This window comes from Panthera leo, chromosome E2 (assembly GCF_018350215.1).
Source record: "Panthera leo isolate Ple1 chromosome E2, P.leo_Ple1_pat1.1, whole genome shotgun sequence".
Lineage (NCBI taxonomy): Eukaryota > Metazoa > Chordata > Mammalia > Carnivora > Felidae > Panthera > Panthera leo.
The window spans coordinates 27,364,124-27,384,610 of NC_056693.1; the positions used below are offsets into that span (position 1 = coordinate 27,364,124).

At 52.9% G+C, this 20,487-nt stretch overlaps 1 protein-coding gene across 1 annotated transcript in view; it reads right to left on the bottom strand.

The window, feature by feature from the left end:
- Nucleotides 1-396: 396 nt before the first annotated feature.
- Nucleotides 397-20,487, bottom strand: part of ZNF423 (zinc finger protein 423) — a 271,419-nt gene continuing 251,328 nt past the window's right edge. The window contains exon 7 of the mRNA XM_042918398.1: nucleotides 397-820. Within this exon, the coding sequence (XP_042774332.1) occupies nucleotides 791-820 (30 nt within the window). The 3' untranslated portion in view covers nucleotides 397-790. The remainder of the gene's footprint in view (nucleotides 821-20,487) is intronic.

Genomic DNA, 20,487 nt, shown 5'->3' on the forward strand with positions numbered 1-20,487 from the left:
CCCCACAGGCACATGTGATCCCAAGGGGACTCTTGTAGGGACACACCCTATGGGTGACGACAGCCCCCCCCTCCCCCCCAGAGCCCCAAGCTGGGGAGGAGAGAACCAGGCAGCAGATGCTAATCGCATGGATTCCCTTTATTGAACTGTACTAGTTACTGCAGTCAGATTAAGTCACATTTAAAAGCAGACCATCCAGTTGCACTGAAACCGATTATATTCATTACATAGTTTTAATCACTGTCCGGTGAACTGGCAAATCCAATCAAAGCATTAGTCTTTAATTAAAAAATTAAAAGGAAATATTCAGACAATAGCCAAGCAATCACATCACGATGCACAATTACCTAGAATTGCAATTAAAAAGTAGTTAACCGAAGGGGGGGGGGGGGGGAGGAAAGAAAAACAAGAAAGAAAAAAAAGAAGCAAAGGAAAAAAAAAATCACACTAATCCTTTTTTAAAAACTATCAATATAATACATGAAGGAACAAAGGACAATAGCCTCAAAAAGCGGGTTTCTCTAACTCTAGAAATGTAGTCTTCGGCGGAAACTCTAAAAGCACACTAGCTGTAGCAGGACAATAAAAAATACTGAGCATGGAATACTTTTAATCTCTGCCATTAATATTCATTTCCAGCTGCTTATAATAGCAGCGCCTCATGGCCAAATCATTAGAGTTTTACATCTGGGTTGCAAATGACACTTTGATTGGATGTAATGTTCAAATGGCCCTCCCCACGGCGTCTCCGGCAAGCCTTCTGCGGAGAGGCGTCCTGTCGAGCGGTCCCTCACTGTGCGTGCTGGCTCATCGTGTGGTTCTGCAAAGGCGAAGAAAGGAGACACGCATGAGGGCAGAAGAATGGAGAGCAGGCCCGTCCCCTCCCACTCAGTGCATTTACGCCGGGAGCCACAGAAAAGCGTCTCGATTATTACAAAACAAAATGCAACAAGGAAAAAGTGCTCGGGGGACACAGCTGCCAAGACGCCACGTTGCTCTGGGGCTCGGGGATGAGTTCCTGTTGCTGCCAACCTGGGCTCTCTATAAATTGTTTTTTTAAAGACCGTTCAGGCCTTAACCACGGGGGCTGGCTATAGGGAGGGCGAGGGGACATGCCAGGAGGAGACTGGCAGGAATTAAAACCTTCCTTGCTCACCTCTCTCCGTCTCCCTTTTGCTCTGATGAGGAGGAGCACACTCTTATCTGATTGCCTGCAGGCTTTCCCCAGAACCCCCTGTCGGTCCTCCCGGGGAGCTGCTCCGAGCCTCGCGGAGGGAGACAGCAGATGTGCCGTGCGGCTCTCCGGCCAAGAAACACCCGAGTGGCACAGACGTGCTGAGGCAGTGGGCGGCAGTGGTGCCTGCGGCCGAGGACGGGTCACCCAGCGGGAGGGCGCCGGAGGAGGCAGCCTGCCAGTCGGGTCACGTGACAGCGCTGCGGCCAGAAGAGTGTGCGGTTTGCCCGGATTGCCCGAAACCGCCTGGGCGTCCAGGGTCCAGGTGGGACCCTCTGGCCAAACGCTTCCCTCTCACCATAGCCCGTGGCATTTCTTCCCTGATGCCAGACGGAGCAGGCCAGCGGCGCTGATCTGTTTTCAGAGGAGCCATTGGCCTGGGGCCGGGGGTGGCATTTGGCTTCCAAGTGTGATTTTCTTTTCAGTGGTCCCTGTTCTAAATCCAGACCCATCTTATCAAAGCCTCAAGTAGTGTCCAACCTCATGCCACCTGGAGAAAGGAAGCAATATCCACCAGAGGCAGAGGAGCCCCTGCTTGGGGGCAGCACTGGACCTCCAGTCATGAGGAGCAAGGTCTCAGGGGTGCCCCTGCCTCCCCAACAGCTGGGCGCCCCAGCCCGCTCAGGGACTCCTCTGGGGCTGGGAGCCGCCGGCCTGCAGCTCTGCAGATGACCACCAGAGGTCAGACGCAGCGCTGCGTCTCTCTCCCGGGCTCCGGGTCTGAGCTGTGAGGGCCACCAGAGAATGTCGGACGCCCACAGCTTTGCGGGGGGGCCTGGAGCCACCTCTGTTCCCTGGCCCAGGGCCCCCGTGGCAGCCCCCTTCCCACAGTCGGCACTGCTGCCGCCTTGGTGGTGATGTCACCAACCCCTGCGGCAAGCTCACCGCCAGGGAGGGGCAGTGCCCTGTCCGCTCGAAGCAGATGCCTGCTGATGCCCGCAGCACAGAGCGCCAACCACTGCTGTCCTCTTTCCTTGGGCTCCTGGGTACAGGCCACATGGCTGGTGCTTGGCAAGCACACGTGCTCTGTGCTGTTAGAGGTACATTTCTTTCAATCCCCACAATAGCCTTACAAGGTAGGACGTGGTTAAGATGAGGATATGAGGCTCAGAGAGGCTCAGTTACCGGTTCAAGGTCATCCAGCTAGGAATCAGGCAGGGTTGATCCAGGCAACTGGAATCCAAGAAAGCAAGGGCCTTGGGTGGGAAGGCAGGCTTCCCAGCACCCCACAACTCACGGGCATCCCAGTCCACAGATCATCCACACTCCACACCAGGCATGAGGACAGACTCTGCCAGCGAGGCCTGGCACCTCGGTGGGGGTGCCACGGACCCAGAGGCACAAGGCAGGTTGTCTGAGGCCACAGATGGGATGCGGCGGTTTCCATGGGAACGCCCACCCTCCAGCCCAGGCACCTCTCCCTGCACTTGTGCACGGACAGGCAGCCAGTCCTGCAGGGAGCCAAACCCACCCTACAGCAAAACATCCTCCTGGCTTCCAAGCCTTTGCTGATTCACTTCTCACTTCCTCTCTCTTTCCTCCCAACCAGACCATGCTTGAGGTCCTCCGGGCACCTAGTCACTTGCCATCCCTCCCTGCAGCGCCCCCAGGCCTTCTGACCCACCTCCCACACATCTATGTGCTTCCCAAGCGCAAGACTAGCCTCCTCTGCTGAACTGCATCACCTCCTCTCCTAGCCCCACAGTGCTTGGCCCAGGGCTGGGCATGCAGTGCCCAGTGGTGACATGACAGGCACAGCTGCCCAGGAACGATCGGGGGTCTCACTCTGCCACCCTGCCAACAGCCAGTCAATTAACAGTGCCACGTGGCCAGGGTACCAGGGTGTGGTCAGTCCTTTATTTGTGGGGGGATGGGGAGGAGAGAGGGGAGGAGGGAGGTTAGGAGGATAAACATATACAGTTCTTTTTCTGTCCTCAAATTATGGTTCCTGGCACGAAGTAGACACTAAGTAAATATTTTTTAATGAATCAATGGAAGGATAAATAAACGGCTAAGTGTACGGGTAGGATGTTGAAACATGGAAAGGGGAGAGGGCGCTCTGAGCGGAAGACACAGCACAACACAACACAAAAGTGTGGAAGCTGGAATAAGCCTGGCAAATGCAGGCACCAGAGGGATGATCCCAGCAGAGAGGTACATGGAGGACCGGGAGGGATTTAGGCCCTGAATGTCCCTGAATGTAGACTCTGTTCCATAAGCAACAGAAAACCAGACATGATATTTGATCTCTACAAAATCCTCAAGGACCACCCACCACTACCATGGGGGAAAGGGGGGTGTCCAGGGATCTCTGGATAATGAAACAGCCTCTTGTCAGGAGGCAAGCACAGGGCCAAGAACAGGGCCAGTATAACACACGTGGTCCACACTGGCTCATCCACAGGCTGCTGGCACAGAAATCCAGGAGGCAGGAGCCTATGCTTAGGACCACTGGTCAGGAAAATAAGAGAATAAATGCCACCTGTCAGACGAAAACCACAGTGGGCCTTTTCTCTTAAGGAGCAGGAGCAGGCAGTTCTTGAGTGAGACTCAAGAAAGAACTTCCTCAGAGAGAGTTCTGAGACCGAAGGGTAAAACTTCCTTGAAGTTCTACAAGAACAAAAGCCCAGGATGTCATAGCAGATGGAAATGTCGAAACTTGATGCCCCAAGGGGACCGGGCACCAGAATTCATGCGGCACTGCGTTATTAAGTACCTGCTGGATACTCTGCTCTGGGTCAGGCACAGAGCAGGGTAGGGGAAAACTCCAGCTGGGCCCACCCCTCTCAAGGGGCCTGCTGGGGGGGTGGGGATGCTCAAGAACACAGACACCCAAACGTTTGTGCGGGATGAATGGTGCAGATGGTGGCTCAGCGAGGGAGAACGGTCCATGCCACCCAACAAGGGTGTGTGTGCTGGGGGTGCTGAGGAGGCCAGGTGTTTGGCTGGGGAGGGCATGGGCTCCTCCACAGCCTGAGGGCACAGTCTCTGGAAGGGCAGAGGGGGTGGCGGGGACCCGTCACCAGGACTCACCAATCACCCAACACACCTGTGCGCTGAGCGGCTCCTGGCAGAGCCACTGCCGATCGGCACAGGTGAATACCGAACAGCCTCGGCTCCTTCCCCGAGGCTAGCTGCTGTGGTTCGAGGGGCGGGGGCTTCATCAAGCCGTCTTAAAGAGCCCCTTCCACCCGGCATGGCTCTCACAAGGGCATTTGGCTTAATGTCTATTTCTCTATTTATGCCTGTACTATATTTAGCCCCTTCAGAGAAGGAAGAAAATCGTTTTTTAAAGATACTACCAACCCTGCAGATAAACACTTCCCAGCACCATAAAGGCCGGGGGTGGGGTGGGGGTGGGAGCCAGGAAGGACTGGAAGGCACCCAGAGGGGAGGCCTGGCATCCACAAGGGCCTTTCTGCCTGCCAGGGAGACGCAGGTGTGGGCAGAGAAGCAGGTGAAAAAAATAAAATGGGGGTGGGGGGAAGGGAGGGAGGGGATAGGGGCACTGGTTTGCAGCTGAGATGCATTCACTCTGCAGAGTGCACGCAGCTCTCAAGGAGAGAGGTTTCTGCTAGGACCTGTTTTGGGTGCCTATGCCTGGCGCACTGGGTCACCTGCCCCGGGCACATAAGTTCCTGATGGGTGAGGGTGTGGCAGGCCGGTGGGTGCTATAGGTGTCGTGTCTGGGGTCCCGCTGAGACCTCTATCCGCGCAAGTTGTCAGCAGAGCGCTTGGGGCCAAGGAACCTTTTGTTACACCCTTGCCTTCATTTGTATGGCCATTCATTCATTCAACAAGCCTTCATTGAATCTGCTGGGTGATAGCCACCTTGCTTGTTGCTGGGATTCAGCAGCCAAATGATCCCAACCTAGAGCCCAAGCCAGGGTGTGTGCCGAGCACAGAGGAGAGTGCTAGGAGCACAGAGCCTGTTGCTGGACCTTCCTCCCTAAAGCACTGACACACACCTAAGTGGTCCAGTCAGAGGTTCTGTTGTGGGCCCCTTCTGGTCTCCCCCAAACCAGGAGGCATCCCTGGCCCAACACACACTGTGCACCTCAACAATCACACACACACATGGACACAGTGTGCCCCTCCCTAATCTGCAACAGGGGTTTCTTCTCAAGGTCTTAGCTCTGCTTTCTGTCCCTTTCTCTGGGACCCTTATTGGTCTCCTTATGGCACCCACCCCCAACAGTGTCAAGTGGGGGAGACCAGAGGCACTGGCTACCTGCTGGCCTGGAGAGTAGTGTCTGTGAAGTAACAAGGGACTTCTCCACACACCCCAAGATGCACAGGCACAGGCTGGAGAGTTCTCTGCACTGCATGTCCCTCTTGGACTGCATTATTAGCTGCAATTCCTGTGCTCCAGCTACTTTGAGGACAAAACGTAAAGTCCTAGCACGTCACCTGGCCCTTAGCAAGTGCCTTGTTCTCAGTCACCACTGCCCGGGGGATCGCAAGTAGCCTTAGTGGGCTGAGACAGGCTGAGTCCTGGGTTTGAATTCTGACTCTGCCACTTGATAGCCATGTGGCCTTGAGCAAGGTCCTTGACCTCTGGACTAGGGGGAGGGGCAGTAATAACAGAACCCTCTTCCCAAGCGGCCCTGAGGACTCCTGAAATTAACATCACGCACAGCTCCCAGGCTTGGCCAAGAGAAAGTGCTCCATAAATGGTGTCCAGGAGAGTCTTCCTGAGCAGACAAGGATCTCTGTGAGAGAAGGGCTGTTTGTTCCCTCCTTGGATCCTTGGACCCCCTTGGCACCAAGGGGTTCAGGGCTTGCAGTGTGGGCCACACGGAGTTTGGTGATCCGAACAACTATGCCTCTCCCAGCTCCTCCTCCAAGGGCTGGCAGGATCTGAGGAGTGCCCCAGAGATGTCAGAGTGTAGGAGGCTCCTGTCTCTGGAGCAGCAGAAGGAGCAGCAGAAGTCTGCTAAAGCTACTGTCTCCTCCCCATAACCCCCTGGGTATAGCCTCAGTCCCACAATTCACTGCTCTCCCTCCCGCCCCCCTCCCCCCGGGGGCAGAGTGAGGTATCTGGTGAGGAGGGGAGGCTCAGGGAGACTCTGTGGGGGAGAGAGGTATGCACTCATCCACTCATTCAGCCACTCATTTACTCATTTTTTCCACAGCTGTTCACGGACTCCCTGTGTGTCAGGCCCCCAGCCAGGCACTGGCACACGGAGTTGAAGGCTGGGCCCTCTCTCTTGAGGAGCTCACAGTTCCGTGGGGGCGGGGGAGCCAGACTCACACACCCTCACTCTTAAGGGCCACCAGAGAAGGACTGGTCCCAGGGCTTTGGCCCTCACATCCCTGTGGCAAATTAAGGGTGCAGGAACACTTATCCCCCTAACACCTAGAACGTCTTACCTGCCCTCACCTGCAGAACCCACCTGGTTTCACCTTGACCCCACATCACCTCTCTCCGGCTCTAGGTTGGGAAAGAGGCTGTGGTGGATGGCCTTTCTCCCCACTGCCCACCGCTAGGCCACTCCCTGGCAGGCTGCAGCCACGGTGGCTCTCACAGGCCTGGTCCAAAAATCTGCCTTAACCATGGGAAGATATTCCCTCTGTTTCCAGGGGAAAAGGTAGACACTTCAGGTTAACACTGAAGCCATGTTTCAGCTAAGTGAGATTCTGATGTTTGTTTATTGAACAAACATGGAGCCTGGCCCTGTGCAGTGCAGTAGGCATAAGACAGAGAGAGAATAAGGTACATCTTGGCCATTTACAAGCCCACGGCCAAAGGAGGGGACGAGATTTTGCAAAAAGGGACTACGGAAAGAGGACTTCTGAGAGGCAGGTGCTTAAGGAAGAAGCCAGCCTTCCAGCTGCCCATTTGAGGATGGCCTGGTTAGGGTTTGCACTGTGTGTGTGTGTACGTGTGTGGGTGCATGAGCACAGTTTTCCAAGGAGAATGATCCCCCCGGAGAATGGCACAGAGGTGCCAATAAAACTCATAATGATCACAGCTAACATTTATCATGTGCTCACTGTGTGCCAGGCACTACTCTCAACCCTTGATTATACTAACTCATTTAAACCTCACAACCCTGGGAGTTAAATACAATTGTTATCCCTATTTTACAGATGAGAAAACTGAGGCACGAACACAGAGAGCATGGAGATCCTGCAGCTGGTGACAGCCGAGCCAGATCCGCACCCATGCAGTCTGTGTGCAGAGCACACTCTTACCCATGGCGCCGTTCTGCTTGTGAAATGTGGAAAGCACAGCATATGCTGAGGGAACAATGAATAATTCAGCTTGGCAGAAGCACAGGGTATGTGCCACGGAGACAAGCCTGGAAAGGAAGGTGGGAGCCTTATTGATGAGGCTCCGTGATGCGAGACGAGGCAGTTCGCCCTTAAATCTGGGCCATGGGGAGCCATCGAAGGTATTTGAGCTGTGGAGTTACATGAAAGGGACGGAACAGGGAAAAGCTCACACCTCCAGCCAAAAAGGGGTACCAGCAGGGCCTTCATGCCCCCCACCTCCCTCTGCTCCCTTCCTGGGTTCCACCTCCCCCCTACCCCCAACATTCAAGTTATACTTCTCCCTTTGGTGAGGGTACAGACACAGACAGCCCTGCTTCCCTCTCTGCTGTGTATCACCTGGGCAGCCCCTCTCTGCTAGTGAGCACTTATTTTTAGAAGCGTTTGACAATCGTCCAAAGGTCTAAGACGAACAGATGGCCTGTCTTAAAGGCTCGTATGTTCGCTAGTTTGCACTTCTGACAAACGGTAAGCGCACTCGAGAGCACGCCATAAACAGCACTGAATGAATACTCAGAACACAATTTAGCTAATGCACGTCATTAAAATTAGGAGTGAGTGATGGCCAAGGTTCCCTCTAAATGCCTGCCCGGTGATGCAGCCGCTTCCCCGGGGGGCCCAGGCTGTGACGTGCATGCACCCCGCGTCCCCCCCGTGGCCCCCACCCAGCAAGCCACCATTTACACAGAGAGCAGATCAAGGTTTGCCGTATGAAGTGATACCCCTCCTTGGCATCAGGGTCCGGGGTGAGGCTAGGGACCCACCGGCCTGGGACAAAGCCCTGGAACATCCTCTGAGGCAAAAGCAAGCCCCCCCGCCCCATGCTCGGGGATGTGTGCAAGGCTTTCCCAGTCCCGTCTCCCAGACAGCGAGACAGGCTGTCGTCTGCCACTCTAGAGCAGCAGGAAGTGAGCGTCGCACCCGCTTAGCCGGGGAAGTCTGTCTCTCGGGTGAGAGCCTCAATCCATCCGGAACTCCTGGCCTGCAGGGAGATTCCAGCTTCCAGGGAGCAGCACGGTTGGCTTTGGCAGGGGGATTTGCCACTTTCTTTCAGAGCCAAGAGCAGGAGCAGATTCAGGTCCCTAAATGTCACCTGAAAGCTTTTGTTGGAGGTGTGACCGTTGGGTTTCCGGAGCCCAGGCGGGGGAGGCAAGGGGCCCTCTCTAATGCCCCTCTCGCCAGTGCCCTGCAGCACCCAGAACACAAAAGAGCCCAGCGGGTGGCCTGGCCATGAGGTGGGAAAACATCTTTCTTTGAGTGAAAATGGAGAGAAAAGATTGTTGTAGGGGAAAAAAAAAAAAAGCCCAACGAACTCCCAAAGGGGCAGGTTCTGTACTGCTGTGCTTTGGAAATAAAACCCACCAGAGAATAGATTATAAGGAGGGAAACTGCAGCCTTCTATTAGGAGTCTGGGCCGTAAACAGGCTCCCATTTGGAGGCACCCAACAAAACAGGGAAACTAATAATACCCGTCTGGAGGGACAGTAGAGTCAGGGGAAGCACACTTCAGAATGCAGTGCTTTCTGCGTGCAGAGTGTCACAGGCCAGCAACCAGGTGACTTCAGGTAGTGGCTGCATGAAAGGCAGCGGGAGTTCTGTGGCTGGCTGCTTAGAGATTTGCCCCACCTTAGCAACAGAGGTCACCCTGACCCCGAGTCCTGCAATAATTGGGCTGAGGCCAATGTTGCTATTTCTCCAAAGGGAGGAGGGGTCCCCCGTGGTTGGGCCCCTTTGGGTTGGGGTTCCTAGCAGACTCGGGACTAAGGAGTGAGAATCAAGGGTTCTGGCAGTGGTGCACCAAGTGACCATAAATCCATCTATGGACCTTGGCTCCCTCCTGGTGAGGACACTGAACTGGCTGGTGTCACCTGTAAGTCCATTCCAACGGCATCAGCCAAGAACCTGCTTGGAACCAGGCCCCTGGGCTATAGGTCATCTCGAATAGGAATTAAAACACACCCTCAGGGGCGCCTGGGTGGCTCAGTCAGTTAAGTGTCTGACTCTTGATCTCGGCTCAGGTCATGATCTCACGGTCCGAGAGACGGAGCCCTGCATCAGTCTGTGCTGACAGCGTGGAGCCTGTTTGCGATTCTCTCTCTCCCCCTCTCTCTGCCCCTTCCCTACTCGTGCTCTCAAAATAAATAAATAAATAAATAAATAAAACATGCCCTCAAAGAGCCTGAGTCTTTGAGACTCAAAGAACCAGACCCCTAAAAGATATGATTGCAGCCTGATGGACTCAGGGCAGGGCAGGGCAGGAATCCAAGCACGCACCTCAGAGCCTGGGGAGAGATCAACCAGACCCCCTGAAACTCCGGTAGAATGGCACTGGGTGGATAGGTTCCCAAGGCCAGAGAGGGGTTTTTCTCCCCACCTCAAAGTGCATCTGTGGTTCAAAGAGCACACACAGAATACTTTGGGGAGACTGAGGCATCCTATCAGTGTGGGCACCAAATTCACAGTAAATGTAGACGTACTGGAAAAGAACAGCTGAGATCCAGTAGACCCAACTGTGGTGAGCAGGGCTCCTCTGACTGGGAGCAGCAGGGCCTGGACAGGGGCCTCCAGCTCCGGGACCCAGTGCTGTTGAGTCCACCCTGCAAGAGAGTGCAGCCCAGGCCAAGTGCGAGGCAGTCAGGTGTGGTGGGGACTGTGTCATCCCAAGAACCCAAGCCTTGTTGGAAAGGGGTAGTCCTCCTCAGATCCAGGCTAGTTTTCTTTTTTTTTTTTAAAGAGTATTTATTTATTTCGAGAGACAGAGAGAGCATGAGTGAGGGAGGGGCAGAGAGAGGGGGAGAGAAAGAATCCCAAGCAGGCTCCAAGCTGTCAGCGCAGAGCCTGATGTGAGGCTCGAACTCACAAGCTGTGAGATCGTGACCTGAGCGGAAACCAAGAGTTGGATGCTTAACCTACTGGGCAACCCAGGCGCCCTCAACCTAGTTTTATAATGAAAACTGAAAAGTACATTTAAAAAATATATATATATAATGTCTCGATGTTTAAAGCACCATGCAGGCCAATCAAACAATGTTTGCCAGAGCCACACAGGAGCTCCAAAATGGCCATCTCAGACAGAAGGGCCAGCGAGCCCTCCCTCAACCACTTGGAGAGGCCAGACCACGTGTGTCCTATCCATCCTCTGAAGGGTCTAGATAATCATCCCTTCGTACCTTCTTTCTCCCAAAGAACTTAGGAACCCTTCCACCCATCACCCACTGACTGTGTCTCAGGCATTGTGGGGTGGCTGCACCTCGGGGTGCTTGTGAGTGCAACATGGTACACAGAGCTCCTCCTACTTCCCACACCCACCTCCGAACACAGACACACACACACGCACTTCACAGAACCCCTGGTCACACGCACGCACACTCACGCTCACTCACAGATACCCCACAATCCCATGCACACATATACACACACACTCATGGATAACTCTCAGTTACATACGCACACTCATAGCTATCCCATGCGCACGCTCACAGATCCCCCACAATGACTTATACACACATATACATGCACTCATGGAAAATTCACAATTACACACACACACATCTGTGAATATCCCATGTACAGACTCACTCATGGATGCCCCATAATCACATGCACACGCACATATACACACTCACGGATACCCTACAATTGCACACACACAGAGTCACATATATTCTATATGCATGCATATACACACACATGCACATACACTCACAGATATCCCACAATCCTCAGCACACACATGTACATACACACTCACAGGCACACACACACACACACACATAGACATTACATCGACAACGTGCCACAGAGTGATTGAGAGGTTGTCACATTTGGCATTTTGTCTCCCCTCAGTGTGCAACTAACCTGTCCACACTCACACCACCACTAGGACCCTCTGGAAGCCCCCATCTGCCGATGACCCAGGTTGCCTCCAGGGCTCCCTCTTCCTGGCAATGGAAGCTGAGAAAATAAAGTGCCCATGAGAGGCGCAGCCTGCATTCTGTCCTCGAGGGGCAGGGATCGGCAAACTCTCTGATTAATCTCCCAGCGGGTTCCAAACACACCTAGAAATCCAGACCCCTGGACACTGTCCTGACAGGCCTGCCAGGGCTCCCCAGACCTCCTTTCAGCTCCCCAAATGGGCCAGGCGCTTTCTCATCCTTTCGTGGCTATTCCCGCCGCCCAGCCTGCTCCCCCAGTTTCTCAGGCCCCTTCTCATCTGATCTGAGTCCCCTCAGAAAGGCCTTCCCGCCCACTCAACGAGGGGCTGCCCATCCGGCGCAACGATGCATCTGCACAGCTGTCCTTCCGGCACTTTCCTCAGGCTGCAGACCTGCCTGTCTCCCTGTCATGGCAATGCCTTCACCAGGCCGAGCGCGGCAGGCAAGGCCCCATCTCTCAGTTCGCTGCCGTTCCCCCCACGTCGGCTCAGAGCCTGCACTTGCTACAAACTCGGCGAGCATTTCTGAAATGACAGCCAGCAAGCAACGGTGGCGGAGCAAAGCCTCCACTGACAGGGTCAGGGAGACAAGAGGAAGCAGAGCTGCCCTGCTCCTCCGCGTCCCTTGCCCCGCCCTGCCCAGGGCATGTTACGCTTTTTTCTTAAAAGCGGACGGATCCTTTGAAGACATTATGCTAAGTGCACCCAGGCAGTCACAGAAGCACTAATACTGTGTAATTCCACTTCTGTGAGGTTCCTGGAGTAGTCAAATCCAGAGAGACAGAAAGGAGACTGCTGGTTTCCAGGAGCTGAGCGGGGGGGGGGGGGGGGGAGTGTTCAGTGGGGACCGACTTTCTGCGCTGCAGAAAAGTTTCCTGGATGGTGGAGATGGTTGCACAACAAAGCAAACGGACTTAATGCCCCTGAAGTGTTCACTCTGAAATGGTTAAGATGGTAAATTGTACGTTACATGTATTTTGCCACAATGAGAGAAAACAACAACTGCTTTTACCACCTACAGGCTAGGTGGGCAGGTGGGAAGGAGCGAGGTCCCATTCCACACACACAGCCAAGGTGTCTAGAGCCGTTCCTGAGCTGTTGCCCTCGCACCTCTGGCTTGAGGGTTGGAAGCTGGAGTTTGCACAGGCTGTGGTAGTGAGACACAGCCTGTGGAGGCCTCGGCTGGATGGTGGGGCGGGGGGAGGACGGGGTGGTGAGTTGCGGCACCATCCAGGGGGCACGTCACCTGCCAAGCACCAGCTGGCATTGGACGCCAGACCTTCTCTGCCTCCATGCTGTACGGGGCTTCCCCTGCCGTGACTGAGTCTAGGCTATCGTCAATGGCCCGGTTTCCAGGGCCAGGCCACGGAAGAACACAGGACCTCAGGGGGCTATATAAGCGGGGGCTCTTTCCCCCGAGCAGAAGGGGATGAGGCCTGCTGCGGAAAGGCCTCCCCAGAAATCTCGTCAGAGGATTGGGGCTCTGACAGCTTTCAAACCTTGCTGGATGGAAATGACCATGCTCCCCTGGCTGGGGAGGTAGGAGGGTCAGCGTGAGGCACACTTACAGGCATTAAATATTTTGCCACGTTGGGAAAAAAAAAAGTAGGAGAGAATCGTTCCCTTTAATTTTTCCAAAATCTTTCCAGGCCTTTACAACTTAAATTTTTATTCATTAAAATTTGATGAGAGGGGCGCCTGGGTGGCTCAGTGGGTTAACCCTCCGACTTCGGCTCAGGGCTTGGGTTCACCGTTCATGAGTGCGAGCCCGGCGTCAGGCTCTGTGCTGACAGCTCAGAGCCTGGAGCCTGCTCCGGATTCTGTGTCTCCCTCTCTCTCTCAAAAATAAATAAACATTAAAAAAATTTAAATTTGATGAGAAAACCCAGCTCTAGATATAGTCACATTTCACAAGCCAAAAATCAGGACAAATAGCCAATGACTGGGATGGAATACTTGAAATCCAAGCTGTCCTGGAAAATCTAGGTCACACGGTCACTAATTATACAGAACACATATGTCCAGGTCCCTAAACTAAGCCAGTGCTTGTAGGTTTTATAAATAATATTTTAAGACTTTGATCATGTCCATTTCTACTTTCCTCCAAATTTTTGCTAAATAGGAAACTTTCCTGTGTCATTGAAATTTCTAGAAAATTAACTCCTGTGGATGGAGAGCTGTTCTGGCAGATACTCTGAGAAATATGGCCTATCACCCCACAAAATGACTTCCGGAGCCCACAGAGCCCAGCTCCCCTCACTGACAGACCCCCCAGGCTGCAGGGCCAGCAATTCTGAAGGTGGACCTAATTTGCTGTGATGAATTGTAGGCATGCCCCAGCAATCAAAACTGCAGCTGAGACCGATTATATTTAATGATTGCAATGGTTCTTGTGGAAACACGTGGGTGTATACCTTTGCCCGTTTGAAAAAGTCCAGCCTGGCACAAAGGAAAGGGCAAATGTGATCCCTGCTACCCAGAATGTCAGGGGCTGCCCACTACTCAGGAGCTGGTCCCCCTGATGGGGCTGACGAACGTGGTGGCCCAGCCTGCAATACCTTGTCTGCCCTTCTTGTCTATACTCAGCTTCCAACCAAACTGTGGGCACATCATCACTGCCCACACACCTGCCCCACCACGATCAAGTAGATCCGCGTTATACTTTCGCTCCCACTACCAGGCGGAACTAACTCGCCGGTTTCCATGAGGCAAACCAAGAATCATCTGTATCCCCAATCTGTGTGTGTGTGTGTGTGTGTGTGTGTGTGTGTGTGTGTGTGTAAGTCCATTTGCAATTTTAGGGCAGAGGGAGAGGTGGGTAGCAGGTAAATATGGAATTCAGAGCATATCAGGAAGGTGTCATGAAAGCAGTGTAGTTCCTGGCACTTTCTTAGCACTCGATACTAATGGATGTATAGCTAGCTGGTTCGCTGGCTGGTTGAATGAATAGATGGATGGATACATGGATGGATGGATGGACAGTTAGAAGATGGATGGCTGACTGGTGGATGGATACATGGATGGATGAATAGGTAGATGGATTGATGGTTGGTTGGTTGGTTGGCTGGATGATGGATGGAAGATGGATGGATGGATGGATAGATGAGGAATGGATGGATGGATGAAAAGATGGATGGATGGGTGGATTAGGAATGGATGGACAGATGGATGGATGGTGAATGGATGGACAAATGAATGTATGGATAAGTAGATGGGTGGCAGATGGATGACTAGTAGGAGAAAGAGGAGAGCATGAATACAGAAGTAGGTAGTTGGGTGGATGGGTTGGTGGAAAGACAATGGGCTTTCAAGTCCAAATCCCACTTTAGTCACTTACTACATATATGACAAGTCACTTCACTTCTCTAAGTTCATATTTCCTTGCCTAAAAAGTGGGATGAATGATACCTACCTCATAGACTTGGTACGAGCTCCAAATTAGATAACACATGTAAAAGGTTTTACAACATGTAAAATGATATACAGATGTTCAATATTATCATAATGAATACTAGCCATGAAGTTCTGCCATCACTGTCAACTCGAAAGCATGGATGACCCTACATTTTTGATGTGGCACCTTCAGCAGGAAGGATGGGGGAGACTAAGGTAGTGCCCCAGGTCAGGGATGCAGCTGTTGGACTGTGCATCTAGGTCTGGCTTAGGTGGGGACTGGTCCCTGAGCCACACGTGCCTCCCCTGCTCAAACACACAAACCACATAGGTGGAACACACTTCCCATTTCCCCCTGGGCTCCACTTCTTCCTGAGTATTATCCTTTCCCAGCCTCAGCTATCAGGTCTGCAAAATGGCGAGAGTAAAGGGCGCTTCTAGTGGTCCCAGGTTGTTGAGGCACCAGTGGAATAACATTTGCAAAGTGTGATGTGTTGCAGCAGAGGACTCAAACTTGGAGCTCAGAGGGTGAACCAGGTGGGGCAGACCAGGTGTGGTTGTGTTGAGCCAGGGAGCACATCCTTGTGTCTAAAGGGGGTAGCTGATTGCTGTCACCAGAACTATGGTCCAGGGGTTACTGGGTCTGATTTGTAGAAAAATCAAGAATTCTAGTGTAGTGGTAAAGAGGACAGAACCTGGGGCCGATAGCCTGGCTCCAGCATTGACCAGCTCTGTGGTCTGGGGAGTTTGTTAGACTCTTTGTGCCTCAGTTTCTTTATTTTAATAATAGAGGCATTATGAGAATTGAATATTTAATGCTTAAAAGTGCTAAGAACACTGTCTGACACTTAATAAGCACTACCTATATTTAGCCACTATAATTATAGGAAATCTCCATTTTGAAACATAGACCACCATTTAAAGACCCCGATGTCCCTGGCCATAGGCTGTAAGTTTTCACCCTTCACACTATAAAAATGGTCAATGTTACTATGTAATAACTTTTCCTTGTGTGTATCTCCTCCCCTTCACATGACAGGAGACTGGTTGGGTCCTTCTCCATCATTCTGGAGCACCCGATGGGAAGGAAGGAGATGGTATACTCCTGTATCCCACTGGGAAGCCCAAACCCTACCCCAAACAGTTTCAGCATCTTGTGGCCTCCTTACCTTCTACCATACCTCCGATCAATGCTATATTTTATCCAAGACCCACAGAATATAAGATGCTCCAGTATTTGATGTATCACAGCAAACAAACAAATTAAAAAAAGACCAATTACAGTGTAACACATGGGAACTATTCCAATTTAAGAGATGTTATCATGAGAAGTTGTGTATCTAAAACATGTCAGTGAAATACGGTAATACCTAACAATATATTGAGCTCCTACTGTGTGCCCAAACTGGGCCGGCTCTTCTTCATACATACACTATCTTTACATCTCCGATTGTCCCCCGTCTTACTGATGAAGAAATGGAGGTTCAGCAAGGAGAAGCAGCTTGCTACCTCATGCAATGGGTAAGAAGTGGTGCTTGGATTGGTGCCCAAATGGTCCAGTCTTCAGGCGGCTTCCTCCCCTCTTGCTGTCCCCGGCCCACCCCTCTGCCTCCTGGTGCCACCGAAAGGAGACACCAAACCAAAGCTGTCACCTGCCTCCATGCAGAACCTAGTACACAGGGGATCTCACTGCAGCCCTGGACCGGCCCCAGCCAGTCCATGTTTGATTTTGTCTAAACTCCAGAAGCAAAGCGAGTGGGGCCATGTTCATTATTGACACAGCAAAATTAATTTCTGCCATCTCCTCCCTCTCCCCTCCGCGCCCGCCCCCCTCCATCCCTGCCTCTCCTGTGAGTGCGGACGCGCGGCTGCTGCCTGGCGCTCCTGAAATGCCAACTTGCATTTCTCATCATTAATTTCTTTCTAAATGTCATTAGTAATTGTTCCTGCTCAACCAAAGAGTGCAATCCAGGCTCCCGCCAAGAGCACCCGGTTCTTGTCTCTCAGCTGGTGGGGGCCAAGCCTCCCCAGCCATGCCTGGCCCCGGTACCTTTGCAGGAGGCAGCCGGCCTGGCTCCCAACGAGTTGGGAAGACAGACTGCTGCATCAAAGGACAAAGCAGGCCTCATTTTTAACATGGGCGGACTCAACAACAGGAAAAAGCCTGCCCATGGTATTCAGTGGAGTGGTTCAGTACTCAGCCTCTGCAGCCAGGCTGTCTGGGTTCAAGCCCCATCTCTGCCATTGCCTAGCTATGCCTCAGTCTCTTTATCTGCAAAATGGGGAGAACAACAGCATTGGTTTCATATAACTGTCCTGAGAACTAAATAGGATAATCGATGCAGAGGGCTCCCCACAGTACCTGGGGGCTGTTTCTGTCACTGCTGTTCCATACCAGGGTTAGGTCAGCTCTTACTAGACGTGTGACATGACATGATATTGTGTCTCCGTCTGTCAAGGTGGGACAACAGCACATCAGTTCTATGTCAACACCATCCCCTCCGTTAGGCCCCCCTTGGCTGGGCACTATGTGCCTTGTTTCATAAACACTATGCTGCACCCCCATAACGAGCCTCCAGGAGAGACAGCACTAGCCCAATGTCCATGGGAGGATGGTGAGTCCCAGGAGAGTCACATGCCCAGGGTCTCAGTTACAGCAAGAAGCAACTCTGAGATTCACACCCTCCAGACCCCAAGGCCCGTGTCTTTCCTGTAAGTCGGGCTGCCTCTTTGTCTAAGTCAGTGGGAGGTGGGGAGGCAGGGCTTTGTAAGGGGTCAACCTCTGGGAGCTCTGGACCAACCCGACACCCCATTATGAGTATTACTATTGTTTCTAAGAAACTGAAGGCATTTGGTCCGGGCTGGGACAGCTCTGGCAAGGGGCTGGGCTCCCGGCACACACAATGGCCGCTGGCTGGAGGCTCCTGGCAGCTCCCCCGTGCCCATCTGTCATGATGGCACGGTGCCCCTCTTAAGTTGGTTGGCCCCCCGCCCTAGGGCATGAATGACAGGCTCTGATGGGCAGACAGGCAGCCTGAGGCCGATTCCAAGTGCCATCTCTGCCCGGAGCTGGGCCTCGGGGGGAGCCCCCCCAGTCCCCACCTGGGCCTCCACACACTTCATTGCTCAAGCGGGCAGAGCCCCAGGTCTCACAAGGGCATCTTCGCGTATCCCGGCACAGGCTCCTCCCAGGGCCTGTTTCTCTTTTGCTCCTTGTACGATGACCACGGTAGCCACTGCTCACCCACCCTGCCCAGAGAGGGACAGTCACTTGCCCTGGACCCACACCACCTATCAGTCATGTTCTAGAACTCTTGCTCTCTTGGGAAGGAAGACTTGCCTGCCCCCAGCACCTGGCCCCTGGCACCCAGCCCCCGGAGGCCTGCGCTTGGCTCCTAAGGGGCGGATAGTCACCTTCAAGCCCACTGCCTCAGCCTTGGAGCTAAGAACACAGATATTAGTGTCAGCCTGCCTCGTTCACAGCTCTGCAACTCTAGCAGCTGTGTCACCCTGGGGAGCCTCAGTTTACCCATCTGTGACATGGAGATCATAGGATCCCACACTTGGGGGTCACTGCGAGGTCTCAAAAGACTACATGTCTGAAGGGAGGGATTCAGGCTCCCAGTAAGCACTCACAAAACGCTGTCTCATTTTTACTATGTTGGGGTGAGGGGCTCAGGCCTGTGCTCCAGGCTCGGGAGGACAAGGAGCCATCTGTGACCACTCCTCAGTCTTCTCCAGATGCAGACCCTGAACTGCCACACACAGTCCCTCAGGAGGCTCAGCCGCCCCAAGTGGTAGCAGTGGTAAGAGATGATGATGATGCGGATACACTTTACTGTGAGCAGGGAAGGCCGTGCCCCCCAGAAGAGTAAATAGATCAAGAGACCCAGTGTGTGGAGGCACAGTGAGAAAGGGGGAGATCCCGGGCCCCCACACCTCCTGTGACATCACAGGGACCCAGTTGGCACAGCAGTCGTGTTAGGTTATGTTTAGCTTACGATAAGATTGAACGACACACGACATGTTACAGTATCTTATGCCGCAAACATATAACAGACATTCTTTCTGTTTGTCCTCATCAGTTCTCTGTTCCTCTCCCCACAACAGGTGAGGGACTTAGACCTCTGTGTGTCTTCGACACCTGCACACACCTGGCACAGAGAAGGGGCTCAGTAAACACTCATGGGCTACACTGAGCACATCCATGCACGACGCACTGAACAAATGAGCGAATGAAGGGGTGAACCAAAAGCCCATGTAGTGCTGATGCTTTTACCAAACCTCAAGCTGGTTCTGGAGGCTTTTCAGGCACCACTGCCTGCACTCTCCCTAACACCCACGGGAAGGGGCTGTCATTACCCCCCATTTACTGAGGCCCAAAAAGGATTAGTGACTCGCTCAAGATCACATAGCTGCTCCCAGGCTGCCTGTCCACAGGTGTGGGCTGCATAGAATTCACACTGAATAGAACTCAAGCTGCAGAGGGCTCTGGTGTCCTGCCCTCGTGGGGAAGGCAGGATACACAAAGCGATCCTACCCTGTGGTTCCTGCAGGAAGCCTTATATTCTAAGTGCTTTTCACACATGAGGTCCATTCTTCACACCCACCCGAGGCAGTGGGTCTTACCCCACTTTACAGATGAGGAAACTGAGGCTGGGAGGTACAAATGTCAGCAATGGAAAATAATGGAACCAACTGGGGGCTACTCCAAGGCAAGCAACAGGTTCTCACTCCCCAGAACTACTGTCACCAGGCACCTCCCTCTCACTCCCCCAGGCCGAGCCCAGCTCAGCCCTGCTCTCCCAGCAGCAGTGAGTGGCAGGGACTGGGCTGTCTTTAAAGTGGGACAGAGGTAGATGCTGCTACTCACAGAAAATTCAGCCAAAGAGTCAAATGCTAAGTATGTGCCTAGAGCACTTTTAATTTTTAATTATTATTAGTTATAATTATCTGGCTGGATCTGACGGCACGAGGACGCAGGCAAGGAAACTGGCTCGTTGGTTACCCATCTTATATCTTATAAGGACCAGGAATTTAAGAACTCAGCTCCTAGACTCTGCAACCCTAGATTGCAACCCTCCTGCTTTTTCTCCCTTCCTTGCTTGTGTTCTCTTTATTTTCCTACTTCCCAGGGGCTCAAAAAATATGGTAAAACATGTGGGGATGGATGGATGGATGGATGGATGGATGGATGGATGGATGGATGGTTGGATGGATGGCAAGCAGAGGAGTTTTCACGTGCCCAAAACTCACATTTGGGTGGGGATTCAGGTGTAGACCTAGTTATTATAATCTGCATTGGCAAAGGGATCAAGGGGTTGAACCCAGGGCCAGAGAAGACAAAGGAGGGGGAATCAGGGAGGGCTTCTCAGAGAAGGGACCACTTAAGTTGGACCCTGAAGCCCAAGAAGAGGAGAAGGGAGTCGAGGTTCTTCTTGAACAGAAGGATCAGCAGGTACAGCACAGACAGGAAGCATCCAACTCACTGAACAGGCTGGATAGGAACAGTCCAGAGAATGAAGCAAGAAGGTGTTCCCCCACCTCCAGCCCCACTGTCCTTTTCTCTGCTCCTTGGACGCCCCAAATCTGTCCATGCTTCTGAGTCCTTACACTGGCTGTTTACACCACCTTTCCTGGAAGGTCCCCA